Here is a 20,199-nt window from a genome sequence, read left to right on the forward strand (position 1 = left end):
CTATCAGAGAGGAGGCCCTTCGCCCCTCCCGCCCGCCCGCCGGTCCCAGCCTCGGCCAATCACCGGGCGAGACTGGGCTGAGTGACGGGGCAGCGGCGCGGGCACGGGGAGGGAAAGGCGGGGCGGGGCGGGGCGCTGGCACGGGCGGAGCTGGGTTTCCCGCGGTCCGAGCTGGCACGGGCGGAGGAGAAATTGTTCTTAAAGGGACAGCATACGCGCGTCCTTTTGTTCCCAGGCCGCAGGGCGGGGCAGGCCCAACTTTCGTTGTCTCCCTGCCTACTCTCCAGAACCGCCATGATCTCCCAGTTCTTCATTCTGTCCTCCAAAGGGGACCCGCTCATCTACAAGGATCGTATCCTTGACCTGCAGGGCGGGAGGGGGAGGGGCTGGGTGGGAGCAGTGCTCCAGAGCCAGCCTGTGTCGCCGACTCCTTAGCTGTCCTTCCACCCGCTCAGTCCGCGGGGACAGTGGCGGTCGGGATGTGGCCGAGCTCTTCTACCGGAAGCTGACGGGACTACCCGGAGATGAGTCCCCGGTTGTCATGGTAACCAGTGGCGGGGCGTGGGGTAGGCTCCCGGCGGGCCGGGGGTAGGGGGCGCCTCCTTTCTCCCGGGGCTGTTTCCCTGAGAGCTTCCGCTTGGGGATGGGGGTACATTCTGCCAAATATTCGGAGCGACCGTTTCTCGAGCGCTAACACTATACCGGGCGCCGCTCTGCCACTCGGGGGTAGGTGGGGGGGGGGCTACCTCCGCTGACACATTAGGCAGCTGGGCCCCCGGGGGGTGGTTCTGGCTCGCCCCAAGGCCCGCCGCTAGGAAGTCTCGCGGGCCCTTAATCACAGCTCTCTTCCCCGCCTCTGCCTCAGCACCACGATGACCGTCATTTCATTCACATCAGACACAGCGGTCTCTATTTGGTGGCCACGACTTCAGAAAACATTTCTCCCTTCAGCCTCCTCGAGCTGCTCTCCCGGTGAGGAGGGCAGGGCTGGGCACCTAGGCGCGGGGATGCGACCGCAGGAGGATATGCACACTCCGTCCTGTTTTCTCAGGTTGGCCACTCTCCTGGGCGATTACTGTGGCTCCCTGAGTGAGGGGACCATCTCCCGCAACGTGGCTCTTGTCTACGAACTCCTGGATGAAGTGCTGGTGAGGCCAGGGATCTCCCCCACCGCGCCCAGGCCCTGCAGATGTGTGCTGTGAAGGGGAGGCTGAGTCTGTTCATTCTCACCCCTTTCCTCTGCTGACCAAAGGCTGTTCCCTGCCTGCAGGACTATGGCTATGTACAGACCACGTCCATGGAGATGCTGAGGAACTTCATCCAGACGGAGGCTGTGGTCAGCAAGCCCTTCAGCCTCTTTGACCTCAGCAGTGTTGGCTTGGTTAGTCAAGGGAAGGAGGAGGAGGAGGGCTGGTAGGTACTGTCAAACCTGAAGATTGTTGCTTTGGGTGCTTTCCAGTTTGGGGCCGAGACGCAGCAGAGCAAAGTGGCCCCCAGCAGTGCAGCCAGCCGCCCCATCCTGACCAGCCGCTCTGACCAGGTGAGGGCGGGCGTGATGGAGTCAGGCCCTCTCATTTTTTCCTGGGACACCAGAGATGGAGATCCTGGCGTAGCTAGATATGGATAATCCCTTCCCTTACCCCTGTGTCCCCACCCCAGGGTCCTAGCCTCCACTGCCCTGTCCTTTCTGTCTGTCCACTTTAGAACACAGGCCGTTCAGCCTCCAAGCGCCCAAATCCCCTCTCTTCCTCAGAGCCAAAAGAATGAAGTATTTTTGGATGTGGTCGAGAGACTGTCTGTGCTGATAGCATCTAATGTAAGTTGGGCCCCCAACCCGGGAGCTGAGGACAGATGGCATTTGGGAAATGTATGGGGGGGGCGTGTCACCTCTGAGCATTGAGCTCTCCGCCATTCTTAGGGCTCGCTGCTGAAGGTAGACGTGCAGGGAGAGATCCGCCTCAAGAGCTTTCTTCCCAGTGGCTCTGGTGAGAAGTCTGCAGGCTTGGCCCAGGCTGGGGTGTGGGACAGGCTCCTCGGTGCTGTGTATGGTGGTATCTGGCAGTCTTTTCTGATGTTCTTTTCTCGGACAGAGATGCGCATCGGCTTGACAGAAGAATTTTGTGTGGGGAAGTCAGAACTAAGAGGTGAGAAGAAAGTAGGTCTCTCTCTCCTATGTGGAGGTCCCCGCCAGAAGTTGTGTGGAACACGGAGACAGATTCTCCCCCAGCTCTCCCCTGCTGCTCTCCTCTCCCACAACGTGGGTTCCAAGAGGAGACTTTCTCTCCTTCCAGGTTACGGACCGGGGATCCGGGTGGATGAGGTCTCATTTCACAGCTCCGTGCTTCTGGAAGAGTTTGAGTCTCATCGAATTCTGCGCCTGCAGCCCCCTCAGGGCGAGGTCAGGACCGGGCTGGCCTAGCATGTTCCATCCACCATGGGGAAGGGAGGCAGTTCAGGGGTGAGGAGACCAAACTGACCTCCATTCCTGTCTGGTCCCAGCTAACTGTGATGCGGTACCAACTCTCAGACGACCTCCCCTCCCCACTCCCGTTCCGGCTCTTTCCCTCTGTGCAGTGGGACCGAGGCTCGGGCAGGTGAGACCATTTCCCTGCTCTGGAACTTCTCTGAAGTCTAAGCCAATACAAAGATGTTCCCAAAACTCATTATGGAGAAGTGGCGGTAAGAGGATACAAGTCAGAAAAAGACACCCTCCCCCCAACGTGGACTCAGCCCTTAGTGGATTCACTGCTTGGGGCATGACCCACCCAGCAGCCCTGCACAGAGGCCCCGGGTAGGGATGGTGAGCTGCCAGCGAGTAACACTACCGTGCCCTTCCACCCAGGCTCCAGGTTTACCTGAAGTTACGATGCGACCTGCCCCCAAAGAGGTATGAGCGGGGGTTAGCCAAGCCCAGTTCTGTTACGTGGGGTAGGACAGAGGGCCCACATACCTATTGCTCCCGCCTTCAGATGCATCCACTGGCTTCGGAATCCTGTTCAGTTAGAGGCAGGAGGGCTCGGGAAGGGGATGGGGTAACACTCGTGCTGAACCCTAGTGTGATGTTAATGAAGAGTGGGAACTGGTCACTGCCTTCCAGGGGCTGACTCTGTTCCTTTTTTCTTTGCAGCCAAGCTCTCAATGTCAGGCTGCACCTTCCCCTGCCACGAGGGGTGGTCAGGTTAGTGGGTGAGGCACGGGGGCTCGGGCGGTTGCACCAGCTTCCCTGGACAACAGGGTGGCCCCGGGAAGGGTGGAACTGGCCTGCCCCAGGAAGGCAGGGACTGAGCGCAGCGCCTCTCCAAATTCCAGCCTGTCACAGGAGCTGAGCGGCCCCGAGCAGAAGGCAGAGCTGGGGGAGGGAGCCCTTCGCTGGGACCTGCCTCGGGTTCAGGGTGGCTCCCAGCTGTCAGGCCTTTTCCAGGTACAAGCTGCTGACTCTCTGAGACCCTCTCCTCCACCTGCACGGTCAGCCCCAACCTGTCCCTCCTCTTGCGGTGGGCCTCCCTGCCCTCCATCCTCTCTGGGCCTCAGTACCCCTTCCCGGCCTCTGTCCCTTACAGATGGATGTTCCGGGCCTCCCTGGGCCTCCTGGTCAAGCACCCTCCACCTCGGCCCCTCTGGGTCTGGGTCCCGCCAGCCTCTCATTTGAACTTCCCCGGCACACGTGCTCCGGCCTCCAGGTTCGCTTCCTCAGGGTGGCATTCAGACCCTGCGGCAATGCCAACCCCCACAAGTGGGTGCGACACCTAAGCCATAGTGATGCCTATGTCATCCGGATCTGAGGCTCCCCAAACGAGGACACGGGCAGCAAAGGTGGTTGTCTGCGGAGCTGGAGAGGAGGATATTGTCTTTTCCACCCTTCTGGCCCGAGGCTATGGATCAGGCTGAAGAGTCCAGAGTCCTGAGAGGCCAGGAGACAAGTCCTGGTCGACAAGCTCGACCTTCCCGTGGCACCTGACACAGAAAGGGCTGAGGTGGATCAGAACTTACAAATCAAACTTTTATTCTGAGGAACTGGCTGTACAATATCTAAAAAAAAAAGTAACATGGAGGAAGCAAACTATTACTCCCTTCCACCCTGCGCGCGAGTGTGTGTGTGTGTGTGTGTGTGTGTGTGTGTGGGAGAGAGTGAGAGTCAGGGACAGAAGAACATTGGCAGATATACAACAGCATTAAGGTGCAGGCGGAGGGGAGCCAGATCCAGGAGGCTGGGAGCCATTGGCTTTTGGAGTCCCTGGAGCTGGAGGGGGGCTATCCCCAGCTTCCTGTTTTCCCCCACAGAGGGCACTGCCCCCAAGCGGGGAGGGGGCTGAGGATGGGGGAGGAGCTGGAGAAGGATGGGAGGCCGGGCCTCCTTTGCCCTCCCCTGTAGGGGGAAGAGAGACCACGATGTACTTCTGGACGCTGCCGGGCCCAGAGGGAGCAGTGCTGGGGGGTGTGGTGGTGGCAGTGGAGACCAGTTTGACGATGGGCTGCACGCTGGGGACTGTGGTGGTGACGGGAGAGGTAGTGGTGGAGCCTGAGCCAGGGGCTGAGGTGCTGAGGGACAGGACCTGGGGGAAGAAAGGAAAGGCGCTGCCTGGGGGAGGATTCACCTGCTCCAGCCAAACAGCTGATCATAGTTCACATGCTCAGGAGCCTGGAGGTTGCTGCCAGCTCGAGAGCCATGCTCAGGATGAGCAGCCACAGCCTCGCGGGCCTCCTCGAAATGCCCCTTCCCGCTCCTGTCTTTGGGCCCAGAGGGAACTGGGCTCTACTCTGGGGCCCCCAGGGTACTTGGAGGTAGCCCTGGTCATGCTCCCCACCATCCCAGGTCCCCTGTGGCTCCCAGTACCTGTTGGGTGGATGAGGCGCTGGAGGAGGACGACATTACAATAAACTTGGTTGGAGGAGGGGAAGGCTGAGGCGGGGCAGCAGCTCGGGCAGACACCAGGGTCTGCACGGGCAGCGCGATGGAGCCAGGGACCTTCAGCAAGCCAGGGGTTCGAGGGCCGGGCTGAGGGGCCTGTGAGAGGGTCAGCGTGGGCCGGGGCTGCACGAAGAAGAGGGAAGAAGAAAATGTCAAGGTCTAAGAAGAGAAAGGGCACCTGTTGCTGCTCCTCGGCGGGTCTCCCTGGGGTTGGGGAATCATCCACTAGGGGGGCCCAGACTCCCCCAACACTGCTCTCTCAAAGGGCCCCATGTTTTCCAAAAGCAAGCTCTTGTCTGCGTCCCCCCCCCATCCCTCCCACGTTTCTTCACCAAACCCCCCTCCCCCATCACGGACCTGAGTGATGGTCAGAGTGGTCCTGTTGACCTGCTGAGCCTGCAGAGCAGCCTGGGCCCGGGCCTTGACAACATGGGAGCAGAGGAGGGGACCGAGGGACCCAAATTCTGCCCGATAAGCATCTTGATTGTCAGGTGGTAGGCGCAGCTTTGCCAGAACAGGGGCACAGTGTTTCTGCAGAGAAAGCAAAGAAAAGCCAGTAGGTGGAGGGCTGGGCCCCTCAGGAAGTGTGACAGGGAAGGGGTGAGGAAGAAAGTGCCCGGTAGTTCAGTATGTTCTGGCGTGGGCCGGACTGCTGGGAGAGCCGTGTGTGTGAGAACCGCTGGCTTTTCCTCAGAGGACAAGCAGCACCCACTGGTGTGACTGGGTGACTTGCTGAATACACTGGTGACTTCTAAGGGGTGGCTGGTCCACAGGGTGATGCCTTGCACAGAACGGAGCACAGTGATGCAGAAGCCTCAGGGGCAGTCCCTTCTAGGGGATGTCCCGTGCTGAGAGTTAAGATCTCTTATTTCTTACTTAACCTTTTGGTGCCTTGGTCTCCATCTGCACAACAGTATTGGACTCTGAATATATGAGGCAGAGATGGGATGAGTGAATAAAAGCCAACCATGGCTTGCTGAACATTGTACCCGTGTGTGTGTGTGGGGGGGGGGGTGAGAGTGGGAAGAAGAAAGGGGAGGACAGGGATGGGGGCTCTGGTCACCAGGAGGAGGCTCTGCACGTGGTCAGCTCCGATGCGGTCGATGTTGCTCAGCACAGGGCCGTCCAGGACGCTGCGGATCCGCTCCCCCTCCTGCTGCAGCCGTGGCAGAATCAGAGTCTTAATCACCTATCGGAAAGGAAGGGGAGAAGCCAGGAACCTTGGGTCACCTCGGAGTCTCCCGGGTGGGGCTCTTGCCCCCTAGGACCCAGGATACCTCCTTTCTCCCAGCACTCCCCCTGCTGCCGGGGCCTCACATCGTGTCCCAGCTCTGCCAGGCCTGCGATGGAGCCGTAACGTGTGGTCCACGGAGTCTTCTCGTCCACCCAGCTCTGTAAGGGGAGGGAAGAGAAACCCGGGTCAAGGGGCCTGAGAAACTAACCGTTAAGGACCAAGTCTCATGAACATGCTTTTGTTGTGGATCATTAAGACGTTACAGAGAGGGCCTGAGGTCGAGGCCCTGTCCCTCTGCCCTGTGTTTTCAGTGTCCTTTCCTCTCGCCACACTGACCCACCTCCGGCTTGGCTGAAGCTTTGTCCTGGTCACCACCCTGGGGTGGGGATGTGAAATAGTCTACACTCCTTATTCTTTAAGATTTATTTATTTATTTGTGCAGGGGGGTGGGTGTAGGCAGAGGGAGAGAATCTGAAACAGAATCCCTGCTGAGCATGGAGCATGAGCGCTGGATTCCACAACCCTGAGATCATGACCTGAGCTGAAATCAAGAGCCAGATGCCTAACCTACTGAGCCACCCAGGTGCCCCTACACTCCTCATTCTTGCTCACCTTGGTGAAGGTCTTGGTGATCCGGGACTGGATGTTGTTCGTGGTCGTGCTGAAATGCTTGCAGATCTGGGCCACGAGGCGGGCAGCAAAGTCCCGGAGTGCCCAGTGATTGTCCACATCTGGCCGCAGGCACAGCTGTCTGCTCACGATGCAGGTCATCACAGCTGGAATCAACTCATGCACCTATGGAAGGAGTGGCAAGTTGGCTAATTCTGACAAATGGCTTCCCATTGGTGGCAGCAAGGTGCCCCGACCCTGGGTGGAAAGGTGGGTGGGCAGGACCGCTCACATATTTTTCTAGATACAGCGTGGGGTTGTCCATCAGCGCCTTCACCATGCGCATCAGGTAGATGAGCAGGGCCAGGTTGTTCTGCACCACATTCACACGGACCTGTGGGAGGAGGTGACGGGGCGGTGAGACCCTCAGAGGAGCTCCCCCGCCGCCTCCTCACTGCCCGGAACCTCATCCTAGGTGCTGGCCGTCTGCCTCCTCTCACCCCCTCCGAGATGAAAGTGCTGAATCGTGGCAGCATCTGATAGAGCCCCGGGTCCGTTGCGATGCTCTGCAGTGCCTCCTGCGGGGGGAGGGAGGGAGGGAGTGACGTGGAGGCAGAGACCGGGACGGGTTCGTGGGACTTCCGGAGAAGGGACCGGGGGTAAAAGCAGGTCAGGGGAGCCTCACCGCCCTCTTGGCCTCGCAGGAGCCCACACAGGCTTCGGTGATCTCCTTGTAGTACAGCTGCTGCTCCACAGACAGCTCGTGGATACTTCGCGGCTTCAGCCGCAAGGGGGCGCCCTCCAGCAGGGGTGGCGCCTTCTTCTCTTTCCCTGGGTGAAGGGGGAAGACAGGTCTGAAAAGGAAAGCTCCAGGAGAGGCCTCGAACCAGACAAACCTTTGCTCCCTGCCCAGTGAGACCTCCTCACAGCTCGCCGTCTGGCTTTGGGGCAGGAGCCAGGAGAGGCCTGGCCTAGCAGTACTGACCTTTGCCATCGGCTGGAGCAGCCCCTTGACCTTTGCCTTTCAAGGGTCCATCTTCCTCCTGGCCTGGCTTTGCTGACTTCAGGGGTTCCGTGGCCTCAGCCTTCTGCTGCTCTTTGGGAGCTGGTGGCAAAGCGGTCACAGCAGGAGTGAGGAGAGTGGCAGGGGACGGAAAGGAAGGACAGGGAAGGTGAGATAGACCGGGGTGGGCTCTGGGCTTGGACAAGGTTACCTGGGGGTGGATTCTCCGGGATAGCTGGCTGGCAGCCTTCAATGCTCAGCCAATGAGCTGTGAGGAAAGAAGGTGTCAAGTTGAACTGCTGGACATGGACACTAAGGAGCCACTCACACTAGGAACGTGTTTTCCGTCCTGTTCCCACTTCCTGCAACTCACCAGCGATCTCACGCAGCGGGCTTCTCCATTGTGATCCCCACCCCCTCTCCCTCCTCCCTGCCGCCTTGCTCTCCCCACCCCCAACCTTTGAGGCAGACGTCCAAGGGCACCCGGGGCAGAGGGGTATTGATGATGTCACTCAGATCAACCTCCTTCTCCTCGTAGAAGTAAAGCTCCCGGCCCCCACCAGAGGCGAAACGGAAAGGAATGAACTCCTGAGCGTGGAAGCCATAGAGCGGCTATATCAGGAGAGAGAGAGAGAGAGAGACACTGGGATGAGAGGGAAGCCTGAGGAGCCATGGCCGAAGGCAAATGCAGCCTCTGGGAGGATGGATCTCACCACCCTGCCCCCGCCCCCAACCTCAGTCCTGCGTGCCCCAATCACCTCGACATTCTTTAGCTTCAGTGCGTAGTCAATGTCACTCGTGGTGAGCTTCTGCCGCTTCCCCATGTGCATGAACTTCAAGGCATCCTGGGGGTGGGAGACAGACAGACATCAGCCTGACAGCCTGAGGAAGAAGGGGGCCTGGGCAGCATCCTTGATACGACACAGGGCTGGGCAGACGGGTCAGGTTACCTGGGCAATCTCCTTGATGCGGTAGCTGACCTCATCGGTCAGCAGCTGGCAGGTCTCCTCCTGAATCTGAGCGATCCCCATTGACTCGGCCACCACCTTCATCGACTCCGAGGGCAGCACCGTATTGCTAAGCTTCAGCTTCTTCTCCTCGGCCATTCTGGAGCCCCTTGTTCCCTCCCCCAAAGAGTGATACCCCAGGGTGGAGAAACGGAGACCCTGGCAGGGGGATGGGGTGGGCAGAAGAGATAAAAAAGAAGTATGAGTCAGCATTGGATGTAACGGAAGCAGCGAGTAATCCGATCCAGTGCAACACAATGTACTGAGCTCCGCATTCTGTACCCAGTGTTGTGCAAGTGAGGCACAGTGAATGGACGTGGCCTCGACTGAAATCCCAGCCCTAGACTCCCCAGCTGGGTTATTTGGGCAAATTACTGACATTCTCCCACCTCTGGGTTTCTTCCCCATATGTGGAACATGGAAAAGGCTTGGTTTCCTGAGGTGGTTTTGTGTATACCTTCATCTCTCCTGCCCCTTCTTGCACCATTATTCACGCTTGACACAAAAGCAGTGACGGTTAAATACAACGCTCCCACTCTGAGCCTAAACACCTGTACAATTTAATGTGATGAAAAAACACACAACCATCCCAGCCAGTTCTTACTTTAAATTCATGGCCATGAACTTCACACAGGCCCCTCATGCTGCCAGACAATCATACTACACCTCCACGCACTCAGTCTCCCTCTGTCCTATGTGATACCTCCTCTCTTCCTTACTTCAGGCCATCAGAAGAGAACCTCCACAGATTGCCACCACATCCACCAACCTAACAGCACCAGTACCCACATCCTCTGCCTTCGCACCTGTTACTTTAAGTATTTCATTTTTAAGTAGGCTCCATGCCCAGCACAGAGACCATTATGGGGCTTGAACTCACGACCCTGAGATCAAGACCTGAGCTGAGATCAAGAGTTGGATGCTTGGGGTACCTGGGTGGCTCAGTCGTCAAGCGTCTGCCTTCAGCTAAGGTCATGATCCAAGGGTCCTGGGATGGAGCCCCATGTCGGGAATCCCTGCTCAGCAGGGAGTCTGCTTCTCCCTCTGCCCCTCCCCTCTGCTTGTGCTCTGTCTCTCAAATAAATAAATAAATAAAAATCTAAAAAAAAAAAAAAGCTGGACGCTTAGCCACCCACGCGCCCCCTACCTGTTAGAGAAGCCGCTCGTGCCTCTCACCAACTCCCAACACTGCTTTCTCCCTGCATCACCACCAAGTTTTCAACCTACCCAATCAGTCATTCCTGCCACCCTACAAAATGCAGTTATTCCTCCCATCTTAAGAAAACAAAACGGTGGTCTATCCATACAATGGAATAGTATGCAGCCTTAAACAGGAAGGAGATTCGGACATGTGCTATACCATGGATGAACCTTGAGGACACGATGCTCAGTGAAATAAGGCAGCCACAAAAGGACAAATGGTATGTATTCCACTTATATGAGGTTCTTAGAGGAGTCAAATTCATAGACTCTGCAAGCGGAAGTGGGTTGCTGGGGCTAGGGCAGGGAAGAATGGGGAGTTAGTGTTTGATGGCACTGGAGTTTGTTTTACAACATGAAGAGTTCTGGAAGGATGGATGGTGTGACGGTTGTATAACGAAGTGAACATATTTAATCCCTCTATACTGTACACTTGAAATGGTTTAGAATGGTGAGCTTATGTGTATTTCACAATTAGAAATATAAAACAGTATTTTCTTCATTTCACTTTCTCTCCAACATATACCCCGTTTTTCGGCTCCTCCTTGCAACCAAACTCCCTGAAAGAATTATCTTAACTTTCTAATTCCTCTCCTCTCCTCTCTTGCACCTACCCCAAGCAGGTTTTTGACACCACCAGGTCCCTGAAACTGCTCATCAAGGTCACTGATGGCTCCACATTGCCAAATCCAAGGTCCACTCTCCGTCCTCATCATACCTGACCTGCCAGAAGCACACACCGTAGCTGACTACTCCCTCCTGAAAACTCTTTACTCCACTGCCTTCCCCTGGCTTTCCTACCACCTCACTGGCCACTCCTGTTTCCTTGACCAGTTCTTCCTCTTGTCATCTGCCTGATGCCGGAGCATCCTGGGCTCGGTCTTTGGTTTTCTTCTGTAGCTACACTTACTCCCTTGGTGATGTCAACTACCCTCAATTTTCAACAGTGCTTATAGGCTGATGGTGGCCAAGTTTATATCCTCAGCCCAGAACGTTCTTCCTAACACCAGATTTGTTTATCAAACTGTCGACTTAAAATCTCTTCTGGGACTGAACTCCTGATCTCCCTTTCCACCTGCTCCATTTTTCTTCATCTTCATGGTAATGTCATCTATCCAGGCACTCACTCTATATGTGAGCCCTCACATCAAATCGGCCAGGTGATCCAACCTGATTCCTCCACTCCCACTGCATGGCCAAGTCACCATCATCTCTCGCCTGGCTAACTTCAACAGTCTCCTGACAAGGTCTTCCTGCTTCCACCCTTGCTCCCTACATCTATTCCCAACATAGCAGCCAGAGTGATTCTGTCAAAATATAAATCAGATTGGGTCATTTCTCTGCTCAAAAGCCTGTAGTGGTTCCCATTTACCACAGAGTAAAATCCAAAATCCTAATTACAGTCTATAAGGCCCTTCATAATTTGCCCTCTCCCCATCACATCTCTGATCTGCTTTCCTTCCTTCTTCCATCTTGATCCAGCCCCAGTGTTCTCCTGCTGTTCAAACCTCACAGGGAAGCTCTTGCTTTACGGCCTTTGCTCTCTTCCTTCTGCCTTGAATGCTCTTCCCCAGATGCCAGCTTGGCTGCCTACTCCCCTCACCCTATTCAACACCACACTCCAATCCCACTCTGCTTTTCCCCCTCATGGCATTTAACATCTACTAACATATACTGTATCATTTCTAATTGTTTATCACCACCACACCTTCCCTTTCCACCCCCCACTGTGTGGACAAAAATCTTTGTGTTATGCTCACTGATGTATTACAAGATCCCACACTGGTGCCTGAGCCACTCTACTCAGTAAATCATTTGTTGAATAAATCAGTGAATTATAAGGCTTAGAGATGTAGGTGCTCAATAAATTCACGGTACCACGATTACCAAGATACGGGTCCAAGCTTGGAACCTGCTTTGTGGCCTAAAGGAGAGTGGCTTGCTTGAAGCTGGCATTCGGAAGACTACTGTCAAAAGTGTTTAGACTGACTGCGGGGTGTTGATGGGGGCGTGCTGGAGGGCTGAGCAAGGAAGCGAAAGAGAATTTGGTCTCCTCCTCCGCTAAGTCTTAGGTTCAGGGAACACATTTATTCAACACAGACTGTGCCTGGTGCCGGGTATACAAGACGCTGTTGTATCCCAGGTCACTGGTGAACTCCTACTAAGCCTTCAATACCCTCCGTACCGACTGCCAGTAACAGCTCGCAAAACACGCTACGACCTCAGGAGCTCTTCAGGTCAGTGGAGTCGGCAGGAAAGCTTCACAGAAAAGGGCTAACTTTAACTAGATGTGGGTAGTGGCTTCCCCAGCAAGGAAGCGAGTCGAAGCTCCCCAAGGAATGGGTACAGCGCGGAAGAAAGCGCTGAGAGCCCACCTCATCCCCCCAACATCCTCCAATGCAAACCACACGCGCACACACAGTCCCCACGCGCACGGACACACAACCCAACGTCCTCCTCCAGGCTCCCACACAGGCCCTTCAGAGGGCCTAGTCCCGGTTAGCACTCAGACCCGCCCCCGTCAGCCGAACGCCCCACGCAGAAAAAGTCTCTCACCGCCGCCAAAGCACCGCTCACCCGGCGCTCGGCGCCATCTTGGCCCCGCCCCCTCCCGGGAGCAGGTCCTGGCAGAGACGGGGAGGAAGTCACTGCCCCTTCCGCGAGCCGGACTGAGTCTCCTAGGCTCACGGCCTGAAGTGGTATAAAAAACGGGTCTTTCTCTCTACGTGCAAGGAGCACACCCTCCTGCTGCAATGACTTCAGTTTATACTTTAACTACCCCGCGGCCAGGACCCTAAGAGGCGCCACAAAACCGAGGCGGGACAGCTGGGAGCGCAATGAGGCTCCACCCCCTTCCGGACCGGGACTGCGCGTGCGCCGCCCAAGCCAGGCTGGCTGGAAATTCCCTCCGACCCCCTCGGAACTTAAAGGGCCCGCTGCCTTCCCGAAGTTGGTGTGAAGGCAAGGGCTTGTTGGTTGTGGACAGCACTTTGTCATGGGACCTGTGCGGTTGGGAATGTTGCTTTTCATTTTGGCTGTGTATGGCGCTTGGGTTGGGTCGCCGAAGGAGGAGGACGATGACACAGAACGCTTGCCCAGCAAATGCGAAGGTATCTAAAGGGAGTGGCCCCTATTCACATCCCTTTGCCCATCTCCTTAGTCTGGACCGGACCAAATGGACCGTGATGGGTGGGTCACTCGATGTCCTTTAAGACCTGAGGGAGATTCTGATGGAGCTTGGCTGAATTCGAAGGGGGTCAAGGGAGGGAATGCATAGCGCTACCCCACAACTGTGGCACTACAATTCCCATAGGGCATCCAGAGGAAGTCCTCTTTTTCTCGCTTGCGTAGCCCCAGTGATCTGTGGGAACTGTAGTTCAGAGACTATCTGCCCAGGATCACCCACTCTACTGAACATTAAAAGTGTGTTTTCCCCCCTGACACTAAACCTAAACCTGGGGAGCCTGCAGGAGCTGGGTGTGAGGCTCATACCTTATGAACGTCCTCTGCTCCACCCTTGCGGAGACGCTCTCAAATTACAGGTCCCATGCTCTCCTGGGGAGGGTTTGGGGTAAGTAAATAAGGCCTTGAAGCTCAAAAAGAGGAGGCCACAGAAATGGAGGAGGTTCCCCATACGTGTGAGGCTTTGCAGAGGGTGTGTACTTACAGATTTTACTGTGAGCAGCATCTTATGTGGCTGCATGACGGTGGTGACTGGGTGGGGTGGAGGGGAAACACTTCAGAGCTGGGCCGTTGAGTTCCCTGGTTCCCTAGTTTGTTGCCTTCCTGACTTTAATTTCTTCCCTGGATTCTTTTTCCTTTCACCCCACTCCACCCTGCATTTCAGTATTGGTGTTCCGCATGACCTGAGCCTACCTCACCTCTCCTCCTTGCTCTAACACCTCTGCAGGCCTCCTGCTGTGGTCAGACTACACCCATTTTTGGCACAGCATGGAAGTCTCTTTGTTGTATGGCCCCCACCGCTCTTATATTTCTGTCTCAACTCCCATCCTCAAAGTGCCCATGATTCAGCCACACTGAACTTCTCAGCTGTCACTGAGCCTGCCTTATCCTCTTGCACTCTGTGCCTAAGCACACTTTTTCCCTTTGCCTGAAATAACCCTCTCCCTTCTGTTTCTGATTCTCAAGACCCAGTTTAGATGTCAATTCCTTTGGAAGCCCTCTTCCTTTTCTGTCACCTCCCACTATATTGTAAGCCCTTGGAGGGAAGAAGAGCACCTGTATCTCCGAGGTCCTAGCATAGTGCCTGGAACATTTAAGGCACTTTTGTTAACTTGCCCTGTGTTTAACTTGCTTGGCATTTCCGTATAGGCCACCCCCTTTCTTGGGACCCACCTCATGCCAGGCCAGGTGCTAGTTGCTGGAAGACAGTGGTGGAACATACGCAATGCTCATCCTTAAGGAAATCACAAGCTAGCAGCAATTCAGTAAATGACCATTGACTGAATTTTGCATTTCCTAAAGAGATTAAATCTCTTGTGAACCTCTAGTGTAGGGCCCATCACACCACACTGTCATCATTTTTAATCTGTCCCCAACTACATCAGCAATGTCCCGTGAATAGGGATCATGGGTCTTACTGCTCTCATGCATATAGGAGCTCAATAAATAACTGAATAAAAGCAAACACTTATAAAGTGCTCCCTATATGCCACGCACTATTATAAGGGCTTTACAGAGGTTGATTTATTTAATCCTCACCACACCTCTATGAAGGAGGTTCAACTATATTGTTATCTCCATTTTAGAGATGCAGAAACCAAGGCACAGCAGAATTACCACATAGCTATTAAGTGGCTGAGTCAGGATTCTAACCCAGCCAGTCTGGCTCTAGTCTGCTGCTTTTGCTCATCTACAGAATGAGTTGCTGGAATGTTTGTTTATCTTTCACATCCTTGTGGACATCTAGTGTGTAAGCTGCTGAGCCTGGAGCTACAGGAAAAGCTGAGTCGCACTGGCCGATCTCGAGAGGTGCTGGAGCTGGGGCAGGTGCTAGACACTGGCAAGAGAAAGAAACACATCCCTTACAGTGTTTCGTGAGTTCTTCTTGTTGCTCATCTACCTTCTGACCCCTGAGGGAGCCCTGGGAGCTCCTACAGCATCCAAGAAATCTTTGTTTCCCCTCTTCCCACAGAGAGACAAGGCTGGAAGAGGCCTTGGAGAATTTGTGTGAGCGGATCCTGGATTACAGTGTTCATGCCGAGCGCAAGGGCTCACTGAGATATGCCAAGGTCAGACTCTTCCCTAGGGCAGCATCCCACGTTTCAGAAACAACAACGGGTATCCCCTGGGACCCATCTCCCTCCAGCTCTGGAGAATGTTCCCCTCCCCATTGTTAGACTCCCTCATGGAGTCTCTGGTAGTTGACAAACCTGCTGTGGCAGAAAGGGGAAGGATGAGGTGGGGCAGTGAGCTGGGCTGATCCCAAATTCCTCTCTCTCAGGGTCAGAGTCAGACCATGGCAACGCTGAAAGGTCTGGTGCAGAAGGGGGTGAAGGTGGATCTGGGGATCCCTCTGGAGCTATGGGACGAGCCCAGCGTGGAAGTCACGTTCCTCAAGAAGCAGGTAGGACAGGATACTGCACTGCCTGGGGCAATGAGAAGGGAACCTGAGGGGAGACCTAGATACTTGGGAATTCAGCCTCTGAGCAGGAGAAGGGGGCAGAGTGAAGACTGTCATTGATTGAAGTGGGCCCAGGAGCATATCAAGGAGTAATAATGGAGGCTGATAATATCTACTACCACATATTGAGCACCTACTATGTGCCAGATTCAGGCCCACATACTTTCCAGCTGCTGCCCCATTTTACCCTCACAACAACTTCATGTGGTAGGTACTGTTACCATTTCCCATTTTACAGGCAAGGAGTTGAGACATAAGAGTTTAATAGCCTACTTGGCAGAACAGGTTTTAGTAAATGTTTGTTGAATGAATGAGGATTACCATCTCGTACGCCAAGTTTAGCCTCCTGGCTACCTGCTCTTTAGGATGGGGTGGGCAGACAGGAGTGAAGAGCAGAGAGGAGCGTTTCCAAAGCCCAGCAGAGTAGATACCTTTCTGACCCTTCCACTTGATCAGTGTGAGACGATGCTGGAGGAGTTTGAAGATGTCGTGGGAGACTGGTACTTCCATCATCAGGAGCAGCCCCTACAGCATTTTCTCTGTGAAGGTCATGTGCTCCCCCCTGCTGAGACTGGTAAGTGTGTGGGGCTGGCCCCTTTCCTGCCAGGCCCCAACCTCCTCTACCCCCCAGATTAATATCTAAATTGTTTTCTGTCACCCAACCTAGCGTGTCTACAGGAAACTTGGACCGGAAAGGAGAAGATCACGGATGGGCAAGAGAAGACAGAAGGGGAGGAGGAGCAAGATCAGGAGGAGGAGGAAGAAGAGGAAGAGGAGGAAGAGATGATCAACACACCAGGGCATTCCAAGCATGACCCAGAGGACCTTTGACTCTTGCCTTTGAGCCCCCAGGAAGGGGCAGGAGTCATGGAGAAGAACCCTCTGAAGTCTGAGCTCTCCCTGCTCCACATAAGGGTGTGTGTGTATGCGTGAGTGAGCTTGTAGCTGTTCTCTCCTGTCTGGTCTCAGGCAGGATCCTGGTGGTGCAGCATGGCATGGCTGTGGGGACAAAGGTGGGAGCAGTAGGCGGAAGGCCTGCTCCAACAGATGAGTCCTCTGCCTGCCATCTGGCCCCTTAATTGGCAGGTGTGTGTGTGGTGACAGTATTGAAGACTTTCCCCTTTAAATCTCTCTCCTACTCCCCACCCGACCCAGAGGTCAGTGAAGGCATTGGAGCTGTGGGTCTCGGGGAAAAAGGCACTCTGCCCTCGGGGTCTGTTTCTAGACCCTTACAAGAAGAAGCCAGCGTGGACATTCTCTATGACCTATACACATTGCCTGAGTCTACGCTACAAGCCAACAAACTGAACAAGAAGGGGACACTATGAGGATGGGGCGATGTTGATAAGTTAGGTGGGGTAGATATTTAGTCTGCTTCATACTAACTTCACCGAGGGCCCACCATGTAATTTCACAGGTGCCAAATTTTCTACAGCGCTAGTAAAAAATTTTTTTAAATATCACCTGGGCCCGTAGTTTCAAACAGCTGTCCTGCACACATCATACCTGGCCGATATAGCAGCGCCCAGAGAACACAGCCGTTGGTCGCCGGCTGTTAGAAGCTAATGGTGCTTTGTAATTTGCAGTCCAGGGAGGCTGGCAGGGGTCGCCCGGCTGATAAACATCTAGGCGCGGGTCCGCGCAACCCCTCTCGGCGCGTGCGGGAGAATGCACCGGAATTAAAAATCAGCGTTCGGCTCGGCCACCATACCCTGGGCTTACGGGAGCTCGCAGAGGACAAAATCTCGCGCGCTTTTCCGAGGGCCGCGCTAACTCCGGAGTGGGGCCGGAAGTAGGAGAAGCGGTGAAACTAGGTCCAAGGCGGGGAGCGTCTCGGTTAGAATGAGGGAAATAAAGAGGATATCCTTTGGGGGATGATGGGGGAGGACCTACCGCATGAGAAGTGTGGCGACGGCCGAAGACCCTGAGGGACTGGCGGGTTCAGGCTCAGGGCAGCTTGGACGATACCATCTGCGGAAGGGCGTTGGGGCGATACCATCTTAAGGGCGCGAAGGGGGTGGCAAAGAACAGACTCGGAAGGTGCTACTTTGGAGGAGGCAGGGCGCACGTGGGAACCCGAAGGGACTGGACAGCCGCCCACATCCCCATTTCCCTTCCCCAGCCGTCCCGATCCTGCCATGAGCGCTCTGGTGCGGACCGAGCCGCTGCCCGGGGAGCCGCCTCTGCTAGTGAGCGGCGACCCTTACTCCGTGGTGGTCCTGCTGCAGGGCTACGCGGAGCCCGAGGGGGTCGACGGTGCGGTACGCGCCGACGGCTCCGTGACGCTTGTGCTGCCTCAGGCCTGGAGCTCGGCCTCCGGCACCCGGGAGTCCCCGCCCGAGGGCGGCGGGGCGAAGACCGCCCTGGAGGAGGTGGCCCGTGGCCCCATCCTCGTGGACACTGGGGGCCCCTGGGCTCGGGAGGCGCTCCTGGGGGCCCTGGCGGCGCAGGGCGTGGCCCCCGGAGACGTGACTCTGGTGGTGGGCACCCACGGACACTCGGATCACATCGGGAACCTGGGGCTTTTTCCCGGGGCGGCTTTGCTGGTCTCGCACGACTTCTGCCTCCCCGGGGGCCGCTACCTCCCCCACGGGCTAGGTGAGGAGCGGCCCCTGCAGCTGGGCCCGGGGCTCGAGGTGTGGGCCACGCCGGGCCATGGGGGCCAGCGGGACGTGAGCGTGGTGGTGGCGGGCACGGCCCTGGGCACCGTGGTGGTGGTGGGCGATGTGTTTGAACGCAACGGAGACGAAGACTCATGGCAAGCGCTGAGCGAAGACCCGGTGGCCCAGGAGAGGAGCCGGAAGAGGGTCCTAGCCACTGCGGACGTGGTCGTGCCTGGTCACGGAGCCCCCTTTAGGGTGGTCAGGGAAGCCCCTCAGCCAGGGAACTGACGTCCAGAAGACCAGAGGAACCGCCCTGTCAGCCGAGTCAGAGGAGTCAGGGGTGATCGCTTCCAGCCCTTGCAAGAGGCTGGTTTTCCAGCGAGGACAGTCATCTGTATCACTGGTTCTGCAACCAGACTAGGACCAAGGACTGGCTCAGCCGTGTGCCACCTCTTGGGGCCCCCGTAGAATGGGAGAATGTTCTTGGGAGGGTCGTCCAAAATAAAAATAGGAAACTGCAGAGAAAATCATAAAGCCCTAATGTAAATGTGAATCCTTAATAGTGATAATCATGCAGATTTGGTAACTAGCAACTGCAACACGGGGGGTACTTTGGCCAATTGCTTATTTCTCATAAGATGGAGGCTTGCTGAGAGAAGGTGCAGGGCATAGAAGTAAGACCTTAGTCATCTGACTTTCATCCATCTGTTCGTTTGAGGAATATTTAACACCTGCAATGATTCAAGCACTGCCCTAGCTCAAGGGGATGCAACAGTGAGCAAGCTAGACAAACTCCCTGTTCCTTATGGAGATTACATTCTACAGAGACAGAAAGACAACTAATAATAGTAAACCAAATAATTACAGATTGTGTTTAGTGATATGAAAGAAAAGGAGGGAAAGATGGGGGTAGAGTGCCTGGATGGGAAGATGGCCTCTTTTATTTAAGGTGGTCAGGGAAAGCCTCTGAGGAGATCATTTTTAATCAGGGAACTGAATGGGAAGAAAGCCAACCATATGAGGATCTGGCAGATGTGCATTCCAGGCACAGGAACAGCAGGTATAAAGGTCCTGAGGCAGGATGGTTTGACCTGCTTGAGCAGCAAGAAGAGCATGGGGTTGGACTGCAGAGTGCCAGAGGAGAGTGACAACAAATGAGGATGCAGAGTTCAGCCAGGCCATCATGGACCAGTTAGGGGTTTGGATTTATACTGAGATGGAAAGCTTTGGCTTCTGAGGAGGCTAATGACTTGGTCTCATTTAAAGTAACTGCTCTTGTTCTGAGAGGAGAAGTGGTCAGAGTGGGGCAAGAATAGAATCAGCTGGACTGGTTAGGAAGCTATTGTGGTCTTCCAGGCAAGAGAAGTCAGTGGCACCTGCTCTTTTCCTAGAAATCCTATTATGGCACTGGTCCTCTTCACAACTGTGTCCCAGGCCCTCCATCCACACAGTCCCAGAACCCGCAGAAGCACTCAGGTGTGGCAGATGAAGGAAAGGAGCAAGTCCACTTTGCTGCAGATGATGAGCCACCCTGGGTGGATGCCATGGGGCAGGGCCTGACTGGGGGTTATTTCCCTGGTGTCCACCAAAGGCAGCTCAGAGGAACCGGTTCACCTAGAGGGTGAACCAGTAGCTGCCACGCACAGACTTGTAGTTGGTGTTGGCCAGTTTGATGACCACAGAGTGCAGAGTTCCGGGCCAACAATTCAGCCACAGCTGCCCAGATCCCTGCCAGTCACCAGATAAAGATAAATGGAGTGAAGGTGGCAATATGGGGACCCAGCCTCAGAACTACCATGGTGTGGGGGCCCTTGGCCAGATTTTCTAGCTTCTGGACCACAGAGTGCTGGGAGGTTACTGGTGTGTGGAGAGAGTACAGGGGCCAGCTGTGGGCCCACCAATGCAGCACTGTGCCCTGAGTGGTCTCCGGGGCCATCAGGGGCCCCATCTGATATGTGGAATGTAGATCCAACAGCTTCAGGGCTGTAGG

The 20,199-nt window shown here is 55.4% G+C and overlaps 4 protein-coding genes across 9 annotated transcripts; 3 read left to right on the top strand and 1 right to left on the bottom strand.

Moving 5' to 3' along the window:
• Positions 1–166: 166 nt before the first annotated feature.
• AP4M1 (adaptor related protein complex 4 subunit mu 1) lies at positions 167–4,063 on the top strand. 2 transcript variants are annotated; one of them, XM_034988468.1, is made up of 15 exons: positions 167–352; positions 456–544; positions 866–972; positions 1,052–1,148; positions 1,271–1,381; positions 1,436–1,540; positions 1,754–1,816; positions 1,919–1,985; positions 2,091–2,144; positions 2,292–2,398; positions 2,500–2,594; positions 2,843–2,887; positions 3,128–3,178; positions 3,310–3,421; positions 3,561–4,063. In XM_034988468.1, exons 1-15 carry the CDS (start codon positions 295–297, stop codon positions 3,780–3,782), a joined length of 1,383 nt encoding a protein of 460 aa, XP_034844359.1. In that variant the 5' UTR covers positions 167–294; the 3' UTR covers positions 3,783–4,063. The 2 variants fall into 2 exon arrangements, with proteins under 2 accessions (XP_034844359.1, XP_034844360.1); XM_034988469.1 differs by having other exon boundaries at positions 169–352; positions 1,460–1,540.
• On the bottom strand, positions 3,990–17,517 carry TAF6 (TATA-box binding protein associated factor 6). Of its 5 annotated transcripts, none has more exons than XM_034988466.1 (15): positions 17,500–17,517; positions 8,706–8,921; positions 8,514–8,600; positions 8,214–8,367; positions 7,967–8,023; positions 7,738–7,857; positions 7,438–7,583; positions 7,253–7,330; positions 7,045–7,146; positions 6,756–6,938; positions 6,227–6,301; positions 5,973–6,098; positions 5,267–5,440; positions 4,835–5,032; positions 3,990–4,553 (listed from the first exon to the last, which is right to left on the bottom strand). In XM_034988466.1, exons 2-15 carry the CDS (start codon positions 8,859–8,861, stop codon positions 4,173–4,175), a joined length of 2,037 nt encoding a protein of 678 aa, XP_034844357.1. In that variant the 5' UTR covers positions 8,862–8,921; positions 17,500–17,517; the 3' UTR covers positions 3,990–4,172. The 5 variants fall into 5 exon arrangements, with proteins under 5 accessions (XP_034844357.1, XP_034844355.1, XP_034844358.1 ...); XM_034988464.1 differs by lacking the exon at positions 17,500–17,517 and adding an exon at positions 17,113–17,247; XM_034988467.1 differs by lacking the exon at positions 17,500–17,517 and adding an exon at positions 12,519–12,602.
• On the top strand, positions 12,807–17,069 carry CNPY4 (canopy FGF signaling regulator 4). The gene is made up of 6 exons (XM_034988471.1): positions 12,807–13,072; positions 14,893–15,019; positions 15,118–15,214; positions 15,427–15,549; positions 16,063–16,180; positions 16,274–17,069. Exons 1-6 carry the CDS (start codon positions 12,958–12,960, stop codon positions 16,435–16,437), a joined length of 744 nt encoding a protein of 247 aa, XP_034844362.1. The 5' UTR covers positions 12,807–12,957; the 3' UTR covers positions 16,438–17,069.
• Positions 17,329–18,737, top strand: MBLAC1 (metallo-beta-lactamase domain containing 1). Its single transcript, XM_034988470.1, has one exon. The coding sequence runs from the start codon at positions 17,745–17,747 to the stop codon at positions 18,495–18,497; it is 753 nt and encodes a 250-aa protein (XP_034844361.1). The 5' UTR covers positions 17,329–17,744; the 3' UTR covers positions 18,498–18,737.
• Positions 18,738–20,199: the final 1,462 nt, after the last annotated feature.

Source organism: Mirounga leonina, unplaced genomic scaffold (assembly GCF_011800145.1).
Source record: "Mirounga leonina isolate KUSES-001 unplaced genomic scaffold, KU_Mleo_1.0 Mir_454, whole genome shotgun sequence".
In the NCBI taxonomy this organism is placed as follows: domain Eukaryota; kingdom Metazoa; phylum Chordata; class Mammalia; order Carnivora; family Phocidae; genus Mirounga; species Mirounga leonina.